This window comes from Aotus nancymaae, unplaced genomic scaffold (assembly GCF_030222135.1).
Source record: "Aotus nancymaae isolate 86718 unplaced genomic scaffold, 86718_ANA_hifiasm-v0.15.2.pri h1tg000049l, whole genome shotgun sequence".
Classification (NCBI taxonomy): domain Eukaryota; kingdom Metazoa; phylum Chordata; class Mammalia; order Primates; family Aotidae; genus Aotus; species Aotus nancymaae.
The window spans coordinates 14637551-14653118 of NW_026988463.1; the positions used below are offsets into that span (position 1 = coordinate 14637551).

The 15568-nt window shown below is 40.3% G+C and overlaps 1 protein-coding gene and 1 long non-coding RNA gene across 4 annotated transcripts in view; one reads left to right on the top strand and one right to left on the bottom strand.

Moving 5' to 3' along the window:
• Window positions 1-6664, top strand: part of GSPT1 (G1 to S phase transition 1) — a 42004-nt gene extending 35340 nt beyond the window's left edge. For all 3 annotated transcript variants that reach the window (XM_064362493.1, XM_064362491.1, XM_064362492.1), the window contains exon 15: window positions 1703-6664. In XM_064362493.1, the coding sequence (XP_064218563.1) occupies window positions 1703-1755 (53 nt within the window). In that variant the 3' untranslated portion in view covers window positions 1756-6664. The remainder of the gene's footprint in view (window positions 1-1702) is intronic.
• LOC135269023 (uncharacterized) overlaps window positions 1-15513 on the bottom strand; it is a 40033-nt gene extending 24520 nt beyond the window's left edge. The window contains exons 1-2 of the long non-coding RNA XR_010337363.1: window positions 15088-15513; window positions 11641-11763 (exon numbers count right to left, since the gene is read on the bottom strand). This is a non-coding gene — a long non-coding RNA (uncharacterized LOC135269023). The remainder of the gene's footprint in view (window positions 1-11640; window positions 11764-15087) is intronic.
• Window positions 15514-15568: the final 55 nt, after the last annotated feature.

A 15568-nucleotide genomic window follows, 5' to 3' on the forward strand; every position in this document is an offset into this window, starting at 1 on the left:
CCATTCAAAACCTGATAAAATCAGGAAGACAGAAGAAAGCAATAATGTAGCAGGAATTCTTAACCCTAGAATTACTGTTTTCTAAAAGATAACTTGGGTTTTAGGTTTTCCACAAGACCCAATGGATTTTGTATCCCTTTCAGTCCACAGGAGTACCACCAGAAGGATGTTTTCACTGCATTGTAGTCAGTGGCAATTGCTGTATCTTTTCAGTTACTTAAGGATTGGTTTTGGGATTTTTATTTTTTAGCAGCTTTACTGAGATATAATTTCCACAATATGAAATTGACCTGTTTTAAATATGCAATTCAATGAATTTTAGTATGTTTAGAGAATTGTACAACTATCACCATATACTAATGTTAGAACATCTGGAACACCTAAAAAGAAACCTTATACCTGTTGATAACCACCTTTTATTCTCACCTCCAGCCCTAGACAACCACTCTTCAGTTTGTCTTCTATACATACTCTATAAATAGAATTGTAAATATGTGGTCTTTCGTATCTAGTTTATTTTACTTAGTATGTTTTTGAGGTTCAACCATGTGGCATGTTATTTATTCCTTTTTATCAATGAATAGTATTCCATTGTGTGGATATTCCAAAAATACAGATATTCCTTTTTTTTAATCCAAAGAGGTTTTTGGCCTGGCATGGTGGCTCAGGCCTATAATCCTAGCACTTTCAAGAGGCCGAGGCGGGCGGATCACCTGAGGCCAAGAGTTCAAGACCAGCCTGGCCAACATGTTGAAACCCCGCCTCTACTAAAAATACAAAAATTAGCCGAGCGTGGTGGCAGGCACCTGTAATCCCAGCTACTAGGGAGGCTGAGGCAGGAGAATCACTTAAACATGGAAGGAGGAGGTTGCAGTCAGCCAAAATTGCACCACTGCACTCCAGCCTAGGTTACAGAGTGAGACTCTGTCTTCTTTTTTTTTAAAAAAAAAAAAAAAAAAAAAAAAAAAGGCCATGTGCAGTGGCTTATGCCTGTAATACCAACACTTTCGGAGGCCAAGGCAGGCAGATCAGTTGAGGTCAGGAGTTCCAGACCAGCCTGGCCAACATGGTGAAACCCCATCTCTACTAAAAATACAAAAATTAGCTGGGCGCAGTGGTGGGCATCTGTAATCCTAGCTACTCGGAGGATGAGGCAGCAGAATTGCTTGAACCCAGGAGGCTGAGGTTGCAGTGAGTTGAGACCACGACACTGCACTTCAGCTTAGTTACAAAGCAAGATTACATCTCGAGGTTGGGGGTGGGAAAAGATAGGTTTTTGATACAGGGAACCATCTCTTTACCAGCTTCCTCAGGTAAGACCCACTTTTTTTTTTTTGAGACAGTTTCACTCTTATTACCCAGGCTGGAGTGCAATGGTACAATCTTGGCTCACTGCATGTGCCACCACACCCAGCTAATTTTGTATTTTTAGTAGAGGCAGGGGTTTCTCCATGTTGGTCAGGCTGGTCTTGAACTCCCAACCTCAGATGATCTGCCCACCTCAGTCTCCCAAAGTGCTGGGATTACAGGTGTCAGCCACCGTACCTGGCTAAGACCCATTTATTAAGACTACCTAAATAGAAGTATCTTGGATTTGGCAGTAAAGCTAATTAGTAATTTACATTGTAAAAAATATTTTTGTGATATCTTACGTAGATTTGCTATTCACTATTGAAAGATTTTTTAAAAATTTCATTTCTAGGTAAGACAATTGCAATTGGAAAAGTTCTGAAACTGGTTCCAGAGAAAGACTAAGCATTTTCTTGACGATCCTGCACAATACTGTGAGGAAAATTGACTACAAAAGCCTACTTCACACCGCCTTCTCTTACTTTCTGCCCATTGATAAACCTCTCCCCATATTTTGGCAAAGAGAAAATTCACAGCAAAAGTCCACATTATATCAGCTTTCTCATATTGAGAGCTCTGCTATGCCACTGTTGAATTCTTCCCAAGATTTTCGCCCCTAGCCCCCTCTTCTAACTCTGCTTCCTTGGACAGATTTGGCAATAGCTTTGTAAGTAATGTGGACATAATTGCCTACAATAATGAAAACCTACAATGATTTTTTTATTTTTCATTTTCCCCTTAGGCATATTTAGTATTTTTTCCCCAGGCAGATCATTCTGAGTGTGCGAGTGTGTGTGCACATGTTACAAAGACAACTACCATGTTAATAAAATATTCCATTTGAAATCCTTTTCGGTATTTGAATTGCTTTTGAATAGTGTTTTTTATCTGGATGTAACATTGTTGCATTAGCTTTTTAACTTTCCCAAGTAATTGAATATGTTTTATTACTTGGACTTTTCTAAACTCTTTCCCTACCCACTACTTTAACAAGTTTGTATTAAAGGAAAGGATTAGTTTGACCCCTTCTTTTGATGGTTAATGCATACATGCAGTTAAACCCCTTTATCCAACTGTGATACTGCTTTACTAGGTCTTTTAGGGTTTTGTTTTGTTTTTTTTTTTTGCCAATTTATATTGTAACATGATTTCTTAAACACAGTAAGTTGTTTTAAAATAGAAGAACAGCATACTGTAGGTTTTATAAGTAAAGCTTAATGAAATTGTACCCCTAGAGAAAATTCCATTAACTCATTAGATTAGTGGAATTTACAACAAATAAAGCATGTTTGAGACCTGGCAAAAATTATTCTTTTAGTATTTATAAGAGCGGCATGCCTCTAGTTTGAAAACCCTATCAGTTGCAAGTGCCAGTTCTACAAGTTACCCAGTTTACTCTTTGTATCAGTAACTTTAAAGGCTGGATGATCCTTACTGGTTAAAGCTAAATCTCAACCCAGCAACTAAATGAACATATTTAGAATCATCAGAATTTGCACAGACTAAAATTATAAGCGATAAGAAGAATCAAGCACAGTGTAAGTTTTATCTCAATTATTTGAAATTGAGTTTTCTTAAGTGTAAAGCTGACATCTGCTAACCATGTTTTTGATGAACCACAATGCAGCATTGTGGTGGTTTTAGACTGAATGACTTTCTGTTATGAATATTATGAGAGATAAATTTTTCATGAGAATAAATGAGAAATGGAGGCAATTTGGGTTTAACAGAAACCCCCTTGATGCCGAGTGTTGCCATTTGTCAAAGATGGCCTCTTTTAGATTGTGATTTATCTCTAAATATGATACTTTGTAATTGTATATTTAATAACAAATCCCTTCCCTGTAATTTTGCTCCTCAGAAAAGAAAAGCCTAGACAAACTGTATTTCCAGTCACAAAACATAAAACTTAATCTAATAGGTTTTTTTATTTTTGAGACAGAGGCTCACTCTGTCGCCCAGGCTGGAGTGCAGTAGTGCGATCACGGCTCACTGCAACCTCTGCTTCACGGATTCAAGCAATTCTCCTGCCTTAGCCTCTTGAGTAGCTGGGATTACAGAAGCCTGCCACCATGCCCAGCTAATTTTTGTATTTTTAGTTGAGACAAGATTTCATTGTTTTGGCCAGGCTGGTCTCAAGTCCTGATCTCAAGTGATCTGCTTGCCTGGGCTTCTCAAAGTGCTGGGATGATAGGTCTGAGGCACTGCACCTGGCCTAGTGTTTTCTTAACTACAAAATTCCCATTCATTTCATGGATGAGGCTATGTCTTATGGACAAAGTTATTGTCCTACAGCTTCTTAAAACTATAATTATGGCTATTAAATTGCATGAAATTTAAATATATTTTATTATGTCTGCAAATCTCTGGGCTTTTATTTTTCTGGAAAATATAGGAGCTTTAATCAAAACATAATAATTCTTTTTGTAATTCCATGTTAATAAAAACAAATACTAGCAATTGCTTGAGTTTTAATGAATATTCAAAAGTTCAAGAGCCACTGAAATCACTTCCAGAGATAAGAATTCTCTTTCTAAATTGAACACATTTTTAAAAAATCAGTTATGTTTGCTACTAAAACATCTACACTGTTAGAATATTATGTGCATGTTGCCAAGACTCTTAAGTAACTTGGATATAAACTGTGAAGGGCCTACCTCTAAAAAGTAACAGGTAATACAAATATAAATGTAACTATAAAAATTCCACTGGATTCTTGCACATTTGCAAGATTAGATTATTCAGAAGAAATTTCAATGCTAAAATTAACCAGCAACATAAATTCTAGGGGCTCTGAAAAGTATTCTCATCTTTTTAAAGTTGATGCATTTTAAACTCCTGGTTACACTGGCTATTCATTTGGATAAGGAAATAAAAAGTCTAAGTTGAACTTGGCAGTATGTGAAGACGTTGGACCTTCATAGAGCAATAGAAATTCCTCTTCTGTCTTCTGCAAATGCAAACGTGTTTATATGGTCAACAGTGCAAAAATAGGGTAATTGGCTGCATATTTGCGGTATTACCTAAGCATTTTTTTCTCTAACGTAGCTCTACTAAATTTTTTTTGCATCTTTTTACATTAATGATGTTCTTTATATAACTTTCATGCTAGATTATTTAGTTTTTTTTAAATTAATAAACTGAATTTAAGAAATAAATAAGTAATTGCCATATTAAACCCTTGTTTCTTGCTGTGGGAGGGGGGAAGTACAGCACTCACTTCTTGTTTTTAATTTGCAAAAAAGTAACTTATCCAGTGAAAATCTACATAAATGAAACCAGAACTGTTGGACTGAATGTGTATTTATTGTCTTGAGATTAAGTGACAAATAGTAAAGTGTTACTGAATAATTAACATGAATTTTTTTTGTTTGGAGTTGAAAATCTTTGAAATATGTGATAGCTGACTGTCAAAAACTCCTAAACTTCAACAGTGCAGGTTGTTCACTGTAACAAGAGGTAACTCATATTTGCTGGTTACTGCTCTCACAACATGGGACTTTGAACTGCGACGTAGTTGAATAGTTGCCGGCGTCCACTCAGCTGAAGCACTGTGAATATTTTGGGTCAGACTTGGAGCCAGTGGTTTTGTAACCCAAGAAAAAAGTTGAACCAATGGTCGAAAACTGCTCCCAGGATGAACTCTGGAAAAAAATCCAGCAAAACTCCCCTGGCGATCTTCAGGAACACTAGTAATGACTAATTACTCCGTGATCTTTGATGACTATTACACATGACAGCACTCTAGCGCCTTTCCTTAGTGGCATGGACTTCCTCATGGACCGCTACTTCATGGAAGATAGCTTCATTGCTTTGGGTAGAGACTTAAGGTAGTCGAGGGGAAAACACGCAGTTTTATTACAGCTGTTAACATTAGGCAACTTTCAACTTTAAAACTCTTTGTCAAAAATGTGGTTATAGCACTGTAGCTCTGATTTTAGGATGGTTAAATGTTAAATTCATTGTTGGCCTACATTATCAGAACAAACTCTGCCATTAATCCTCTCACAAACATATGTAAGGTAGAGAGCAACCAGCGGACTTCGGGGATGATGATCTATCTCCAAATAATAAGGCTTTTATTTCTGCCAGCTGACTTTTTCAGTGATTCTAGCAGATGCCATCTAATACATTCATGATCTTGTTTCTTTCTTTAGAGATCTTGCCATGGCAGCAACTTGTTAAGTAAGTACAATCACTTATGCACAAAAGACTTAACTAGTTTTAAATTGAGCAGTCAGTTGGTTAGATTAGATTTCATAGTAAATGGAATAGGAAGTGTTTTTACTTTCCATTAGTAAAGCTGTGGATTCTACTTGACCCAGTTTACTGTCAGAATTCAGTTTGGGTAGATTTGGTTCAACCTTTGATAGTTTTTGGCTCTAGGATATTCTTGACTTTTCAATATACTAGAACTTACTGCATCTTCCCTTCAATAAATACACTTCTCACATACCTCTGATCCTATGCTTCCTTGGAACAATAATGCTAGATGAGTTGTTTACTAAGGATTATTATAAGGACCTGAAGGTGTGGGAGTGGAGATTAAAACCTTTATGTTCTCCAGTATAAGGGAAAAGCAGATTGGCACTATGTCTGATAAGGCAGAAAACAACAGGATTCCTTAAGTGATCCTTGAAATGGTTTTCTGCCTTATCATATTTGCCACTGTGCCCTTTAAAACGATGTGGAAACCTCAGGTTTGTGGACAGCACAGGTGGAATGATGGTTTGTGCTTCCTGAGGCTCCCCTCTGCCAGGCACGTTAGCTTAGTGCTTCAAATGTCAGCCCAAGTCCTTGCTACCTCCTTTTCCTGCTGCCTGGGGAAGAGTGCGTGTGCTGGAGCTGGAGCTCTTGCACTCCTCAGGTGATTGATTGTTCTCACCGCCATTTCCTCCACATGCATTAGGTGAAACTGAGGTCTGAGCCTCCTGCAAGGTCTACATTTTAAGGACTCACACATCGGGCTCTCAAATGTACACACTTGTTCTGTTTATTCTAAATGAAATGTGGGTATCTCCCAGGCCAGGATTTAGTAACTAGTTTTCGCTAGACAGCAGGTTAATACCTAGATCTCATTTTTTTAAAAAACAGGATTAAAGGGAACTGATTAGGTTTGCTGAGTTTTTTTAGCCTAATTCCAAAGCATGGAAGAGTACGCTAGGTAGGAAAGAAATCTTTTTGTAGCTACCTACTGTGCCTGACTTGATGCCTGTGTGAGGATTAAGCCCTTAGTCTGCTCTTGCAATTATTCAAATAACAAGTTAAATTTGCTTTTGTAATAACAATAAAAGTTGTCATCTTTCCTTTTGAAGGATTTGTCGTTTCTTTGTAACTACCTGTGTGGTTACAAGCCAAAGTCATGCCCTTTTCTGTACAATCCTTTTATTTTTGTATCAGGTATTGGAACCATCTGCCAACGGGTTTGTTGGATGGCTGTAACAAGCTCTGTCACATAAGGGATTCACAAGCATGTCAACTGCTTGCATATGGTATGCAAGTCTTTTGTATAATGTATACAACAACCTTAGGAAACAAAAATAGTAACCCTATAGGAAGTTAGAGATGCTGAATAATAAATAACTAGATTACAGCATGTGGTTTTCTGTCAACAGTGAGTTGAGGAAACGTTAATTATTGTCAGAACTATGAACGTCTACATTCAGGATTTTTAATAAAGATAGAGACCAAATAGTGCCTGCCCTTTTCATTCAGTGTGCAAGGGCAAGAAGAAATTAATGATAAAAGTAAGATACACAGTGGCTACCTGAATGACAGCAATTCATTCCTGTGTACTCACTAAGTTCCTGTTTGAACTGTTTTAGGTGAATCACTTTGAGGTTTTGGCAGTCAGCCTCTAGGTATTTGGTATTAAACCAATCATAGCTTAAAACTTGGGACCAAGCTTGCTATTAAAGTAGGGGTTCAGGCTGGGTGCGGTGGCTCATGCCTGTAATCCCAGCACTTTCAGAGGCTGAGGTGGGTGGATCACTTGAGGTCAGGAGTTCCAGACCCACCTGGCCAACATAGTGAAACCCCGTCTCTACTAAATATACAAAAATTAGCTGGCCGTGGAGGTGCATGCCTGTAATCCCAGCTACACGAAAAGCTCAGGCAGAAGACTTGCTTGAACCCGGGAGGCGAAAGTTGCAGTGAGCCAAGATCATGCCATTGCAAACAAGAGCCAGACTCCATCTCCACTCAAAAATAAACCCGGAAGAATAGCATCAATACCTTGGATGATGTAAATCTGTAGTGAAGAATGGGTATCACAATCTAGAACAAAGTCCAAATAACAAGAAAATAGAATTTTAAAGCTTTCCAAACTTGAAAGAGTCTTAAAAGGCAAGTTTAGCCTCTTTGGCCATGTGAAAAACATCATGGAAAATGATTGACTTACCCGATAATGACAATTTTTAAGCCTTTATGGCCATTATGATGAAGAACCATAAAAGTTCTGTTATGACATCCCTTTTTTGTTTCCTTATATTGCATTTGTCCTCTGTAGAGTTAATTCAATGTGTTGGTCTTAAAAGTAAAATTTGCCAGATGCGGCGGCACACACCTGCAGTCCCAGCCACTCCTGAGGTGGGAAGATGACCTAAGCCCAGGAGTTCAAGGCGCCAGTGGGTTACGATAATGCCTGTGAATTGTCACTGCACTCTAGCCTGGTCAACACAGTGAGATATTCTCTTTTTAAGCGAAACTTCTTGTTACTGTGACTCTTTCCTTCAAATTGTTTCTGAAAGCTTTGTGCACCCACATTACTTGCAAGAAATATTTTCCTATGTTTTCTCCTAGGAATAAGAGACTGCCTACAACAAGTAAACAAAATTCCTCTAGCTGATGAATATACTTTTGAATTATTTGGAATATGATCCTTCTGTTAAAAATTAGGCCACGCTGGGTGTGGTGGCTCATGCCTGTAATCATAGCACTTTGGGAGGCTGAGGCGGGTGGATCAACGAGGTCAGGAGTTTTGAGACCAGCCTGGCCAACATGAAGAAATGCCATCTCTACTAAAAATATTAAATTTAGCCAGGCACAGTGGTGCAAGCCTGTAATCCCAGCTACTCAGAAAGCCGAGGAAGAATTGCTTGAACTCGGGAGGTAGAGGTTGCAGTGAGCCAAGATCGCGCCACTGCACTCCAGCCTGCATGACGGAAGAAAGACTCCATCTCAAAAAAAAAAAAAAAAAAGCCAAAAATTTCCTCTATGTGCACTGGGTCACATTTAATGTTAGCTGCACATTTTCTTAACATCCCATTGCCCACATTTGATCCCTTAACATTTGCCTCCAATGCAAATGACGATCATCCCCAAACACAAACAGAGTAATACTAGTTTGCATGTTTAAAGCATTTTCACTAAAAGAAGTTCTGTTCTGGTTTGAGCTGAGTCAAGAGTCAAGCTAGTGGTAATAACTGGTAAAAATAATTCAGAGGGCATAATGGGGAAAAACCCACATTGAACTTGTTTTGTATCTTGTAGTTACAATTTTTAATGAGGATTTCATCCTACTTAATTAGGCACAGTACTCCCAAAGGACTTTACTTTGTATTTGCTTATAAAATACACAAGTTCCACATTTCCAAATAATTAGAAGAAAATGATTTGAACATTTTCAGCATGGAGATAAACAGGCAATGGATATCCCAATAACCCTGATTTGATCTGTATACATTATATGAATGTATCAAATGATCACATGTACCCTGAAAATATGTAATACTACAGAAGTTACTTAAAAGCAGATGACATCGCTATCTTTACTATCTTATTAATTCCGTGGCAGATATATCGGGTTTTAGAAAAAAAAGGAAATCATCAAAGATTTAGATTCTTAGGAGTAACTGATTTGTAAAGAAGTTCCAGGAGATAGACGTTATATGACAAAGGAGAGGATTTTTTTATTAAGGTACAATCTGCATAAAGTGAAAATCACAGATGTTAAATTTACAATGAGTTTGTCAAGTGTATACACTGTAAACACTCCCATCAACATGCAGAACATTTCCATCACCCCAGAAAGCTCTCTTCTGCTACTTTCCATCCAATCCCCTCTTGCCAAGGCATTTGCTGTTATGCCATCTATTATAATAGTTTTGTCTGTTTTTGAACTCTACATAAATGGAATAGCATAGCTTGAACTCAATTCTGTTATCTCTGGCACATAACATTTTAGAGATTATGTTGTGCATATCAGCAGCTCATTTTGTTTTTATGAGTAATACTCCATTTTATGAATATTCTCTAAATGATCTATCCTTGAAGGGAGATTTGATTTTGCTTTCCAATTAGCATTCTTTGACAGGTTAGTTGCAAATGCAAATACCTTTCTTCTGAATTTATCTAATACAAGGAAGTAAAACCAGAGAGAAAAGTCTCACCATTTCTTCCTTTATCTACTTTTATAAGACTTACCAAAGATAAACAGATGATGTAGTGATCCTAACAGGTGGTGAAATAACATAAGCTTCCTTCTTATCTCCCTTTCCAATCTTAAAGACGGTCTTCCCCGTATTGCCTGTGAGGGGCCTCTTTTTTTTTTGAGACTGAGTCTCGCTATTGCCACGCTGGAGTGCAGTGGCACGATCTTGGCTCACTGCAACCTCCACTTCCCAGGTTCAAGTGATTCTCTTCCCTCAGACTCTGGAGTAGCTGGGATGACAGGCATGCGCCACTACGCCTGGCTAATTTTGTATTTTGACTAACCTGACTTGCACCTCTACTAAGTAACTGTTTTAAACTTCAGGGCTAAATCCTTTTTCTTTTTTGGTAGATTTATTCAATTCTGTGCATGAATAACTTCTGTAAGTCCTTTTATAGATCCCTTATTGATGACCTAGCATAATACTTTATAGTATAGTAGCTATGTAAAACTTCCCTGCCAGGCACAGTGGCTCACGCCTGTAATCCCAGCACTTTGGGAGGCTGAGGCGGGCGAATCACAAGGTCAGGAGTTCAAGACCATCCTGGCTAGCATGGTGAAACCCTGTCTCTACTAAAAATACAAAAATTAGCTGGGCATGGTGGTGCATGCCTGTGATCCCAGCTACTTGGGAGGCTGAGGCAGGAGAATCACCTGAACTGGGGAGATGGAGGTTGCAGTGAGTGGAGATCGCACCACTACACTCCAGCCTGGGCGACAGAGCAAGACGCTGTGTCAAAAAAAAAAAAAAAAAAAAAAAAAAGAGGCTGGGCATGGTGGCTCACGCCTGTAATCCAAGCACTTTGGAGGCCAAGGCAGGCGGAACACCTGAGGTCGGGAGTTCAAGACCCGCCTGACCAACATGGTGAAACCCCGTCTTTAAAAAAACAAACAAACAAACAAACAAACAAAAACCTTTCCTAATTTGAATAAAGATGCACTTTGAGATTTTGAGTTGTCATAACATTTACCAGCTATATACTGGTACTGATTAAAAGAACACAGTCCTGCAAGTTGTCAGCTGGTTATCGTCAATGATAAAAAGAGACTAATGGTATTTCTTTCAGCAAACAGAAGAAGAGAACTAACTTTGTGTTATTTAATCTATTTTTTTTAACGTAGAAATCACTTTTAAGAGTGGCCTTAATAGTCCATTCCTTGGGGAATATAATTCCTCTAAATACACGTTGGCTAGATTAAGAATGTTTGTCAGTCATGTATTAAGTAGGGTTGGTGTACACTATGATACTTAGGAGCTAAATGGTGTGCTTGTGATACCTACATAGATTGTTTTCTACTGAAAACCTCTTTACATTTCTTTCTCTGGCAATCTCATTGTTCTCTTTCTTCCCCAGCCCTCCACCCCAACCCCCAAATCGGAATCAAATATTTATTTCTTTTTCTTTTTTTTTTTTTTTGAGACGAAGTCTCACTCTGTTGCCCAAGCTGGAGTGCAGTGGCACGATCTCAGCTCACTGCAACCTCCATCTCCCAGGTTCAAGCGATTCTCCTGCCTTAGCCTCCCACGTAGCTGGGACTATAGGCAGGCACCACCATGCCCAGCTAATTTTTTTGTATTTTTAGTAGAGATGGGGTTTTACTATGTTGGCCAGGCTGGTCTTTAACTCCTGACCTTGTGATCCACCTGCCTCAGCCTCCCAAAGTGTTGGGATTACAGGCATTAGCCACCAAGCCTGGCCCAAATATTAATTTCTTTACTGATTGGCTATTTCTTTCCACTTGAATGCAGGTAAGCTACCTCCTGCCCTCATTTGGGCCCTAAGATGCATAATTTCTCTTCCAATCCATTTAATAACGATGACATTATTTTTAGCAAAAGTAAAAAGAAGACAACTAACCTTGTGCTATCAGGAACATGCCAGACGTTGTGAAGATATATTCTCTGAAATGCTAGGGAGCCAGCTCCATTTAACACATGAAGACACGGTGAAGATATATTCTCTGAAATCCTAGGGAGCCAGCTTCATTTAACAGACAGATGAACACACTGTGAAGATATATTCTCTTAAATCCTAGGGAATCAGCTTCATTTAACAGATGAAGACACTGAGGCTTGGGAGATTGGCCACCTTGTCCAAGGCTAAACAACTAGTACATCATGGATTTGGGATTCAGACTGATCTTTCTGACCCAAAATACCATGTTCTTCCTACCTTCCTTAAAATGTCACATTCTACATTTCAGCAATATTGTGTCACTTCTTGATTCCATTATGTTTAGGTTAACATTACTTAGCAGATTTCAGTACCAAGAATATGCTGAGTATTAAACTGCTTTTGGATAATTCAGACATTACTAACTGACTATGTGGCATTTCTTTCATTAGCTGCCATTTGTAACCACTCTGACTTGACAGCGCTATATAAAAAAGGATTTCTAATAGTTTCCTAGGGTTACTAGTTGATTGCAACAAATGTTTACTTTGAACTAGAATCTGAGTTCCAAGCTGGGTATAATCCACATGCCTATAATCCCAGCTGCTCAGGAGGCTGAGGCAGGAGCATCACTTGAACCGAGGAGGTGGAGGTTGTGGTGAGCCAAGATCACCCCATGGTACTCCCGCCTGGGTGACAAGAGTGAAACTCTGTCTCAAAATAAAATAAAATAAAATTTTAAAATCTGAGTTCCATTATTAAGTATGAAGTTTCTTAAACTTTATGTTTACCATCCAGCAACATGTTCGAACAATCTTTGCAATTAGTTGAATTATTTATCAAATCGTTAATAAAATTATGTACCTACAAAAAAGAATTTCAAGTTGTTTGAAGAGAGGTATCTTAGTACCTTCCAAGAGAAACAACTTAATAGTATTCATGGTATTAGTGAGCCCTGGGTACTCGAATGTTGAAATTAATTATTTTGGTTTTTGTAGAAATGAGATTTTGCTATGTTGTCCACACTAGTCTGAACTCCTGGGTTCAAGCAATCCTCCCTCCTCAGCCTCCCAAAGTGCTGGGATTACAGGTGTGAGTTACCATGCCTGGACAATTTATTTATTTAAAAATTTTTTTACCCTGTCTTGTGGTGCTGACAATATGGTCTTTTATCAGTATGTATTCTTCTCAGCTTCAATGTTTATCAGTGTTAACACATCTTCAGATATCTCCACTCCTTCATGGCTTCTGTAACCTGGCACCCTCTTGGTTTTCATTCTTCTTTTTTGACACAAAGTCTCACTTGTCACCTAGGCTGGCGTGCAGTGGCACAATTATGGCTCACTGTAGCCTCAATGCCCTGGGCTCAAGCGATCCTCCCGCTTCAACATCATGGGTAGCTGGGATACAGGCGCACACAATCACACCCATCTAATTTTTCTATTTTTTTGTAGAGACAGGATCTCACTATGTTGCCTAGGCCAGTCTTGAACTGAACTCAAGCAAGCTGACTGCCTCAGCTTCCTAAATTGGTTTTCTTTTACATCTTCAACTACTTCTCTGTTTTCTCTTAGTTTGTTATTGAAGGTTTCTTTACAACTCTATTCTTCCTCTAGACTTCTTTTTGCAATCTCACTTATTTACAAAATTTTAATCATCGCCTTCATGAAAATGACTTCTAATTTCCTTTTTAGTTCAAGAATATTCTCTTCCACATTCCAGATCCACTTAGATGCACTACTGGAACTTCAAACTCAAAATATAATCATGGGTTGCTAATGATGAGAATACATCCTGAGAAATGTGTCTTTGGGTGACTTCATAGTTGTGGGAATATCAGTGTACTCACAGAAGCCTAGATAGTATGGCTTGCTACACACCCATGCTATGTGATACAGCCTATTGCTCCTGGACTACAAATCCGTACAACATGTTACTGTACTAATACTGTAGGCAACTGTATCTAAAAGATACAGTAGGCCAGGCATGGTTGCTCATGCCTGTAATCCCAGCACTTTGAGAGGCCGAGTCGGGTGGATCACCTGAGGTCTTCAGTTTGATACCAGCCTGACCAACATGGAGAAACCCCGTCTATACTAAAAACACAAAATTAGCTGGGCGTGGTGGCGCATGCCTGAGGCTGAGGCAGGAGAATCCTTGAACTTGGGAGGCGGAGGCTGCAGTGGGCTGAGATCACGCCACTGCACTACGGTCTGGGCAACAAGAGTGAAACTCTGTCAGGGAAAAAAAAAAGGCTGGGCGCGGTGGCGCACGCCTGTAATCCCAGCTCTTAGAGAGGCAGAGGCGGGAGGATAGATTGAGCCCAGGAGTTCAAGACCTGTCTGGGCAATATAGTGAGACCCTGTTCTCCACAAAAAGGAAAAAAAAAAAAAAAGTAGCCAGGCGTGGTGGCGTACGCCTATAGTTCCAGCTACTCGGGAGGCTGAGGCAGGAGAACTGCTTGAACCCGAAAGGCAGAGGTTGCAGTGAGCCGAGATCACGCCGCTGCACTCCAGCCTGGGCATCAGAGCAAGATTCCCTCCTAAAAAAAAAAAAAAAAATTCATTAAACCCATCCAACAAGAGAAAGGAGAAGTATCTCCTAAACATGCCTAGAACATCTCTGGAAGGTTCCAGGAGACACCTTTAAGGGTGGTTACCTCTGGGGAGGCGGGTGGAGTGGGAAGAAGACATTACAAGGCAAGCCTGTCTGACCCAAGGGCCACATGCAGCCCAGGAGGCCAGGCTTTGAATGCAGTCCAACGCAAATTCGTAAACTTTCTTCAAACATTATGAGATTTTCTTTTGCGATTTTTAAAATTTTTTTTAAGACGGGGTTTCACCATGTTGGTCAGGCTGGTCTTGAACTCCCGCCCTCAGGTGATCCACCTGCCTTGGCCTCCAAAGTGCTTGGATTACAGGTGTGAGCCACCACGCCCGGCCTTGCGATTTTTTTTTAAAGCTCATCAGCTATCATTAGTATTAATATATTTTATGTGTGGCCCCAGACAATTTTTCTTCTTCCAGTGTGGCCCATGGAAGCCAAAAGATTGGACTCCCCTGTTCTAAGGTATTCCATTTGTCAGTTATCCAGCCTCCACTTTTACCTTTGTTTAGCGACAAGGTCTCGTTCTAATGGCTACGCTGGACTGCAGTGGCGCGACCATAACTCACTGAGCCTCGAATTCCTCGGCTCAAGCGAACCTCTAGCCTCTGCCTCTCAAGCAGCTGGTTCTACAGGTGAGCACCACCACGCCGGCTAATCTTTTTATTTTTTGGAGACGGAGTCTCGTATATTGCACAGGCTGGTCTCCAACTCCTGGAATCCTTCTGCCTTGGCCTCCCACAGCGCTGGGATTCCTGGCGCCAGCCACGCGCCCAGCCAACCACGCTTATTTGTATAGGATCTTACCTCCCGCCACTCTGCGAGACCAGAAGCTCCTTAAGAGACTGGCTCCGACGCATCTTTCGGTCCCTCACGCCGCTTAACGATGCGCCGGGTGACTCCTGTGCTTTATATTTCACGGCTTCCCCACCAGCCTGGAGTTGGAGTTACCTAAACTCAACCTGCAGGTGGGAGGTGGAGCCAGGACTTGGCGCTCTGCCCGCGCCACACGCGGCCTTCCCAGAGGCGGGGACCATGGCATGCGGGGGACACGACTGGGCCACCTGACGGGACTGTTCTCCCGCCTCAAGGAACTTTCTTGATTTCTATCGCGTAAGAGTAAGGGAACACCCAGGCAACTCCCCAAACCTCATGGAAAGCGGGAGAAGAGCGGAAGGAGAGGTGCCGCCTCAACGAAGGGACTCTGACAGCCACCACATCCTCTTAAGAACGGAACCGTGCGCCCTCCCGGAAATGACGCACAGGGGCTCGGTTCCCGCCCCCTCGC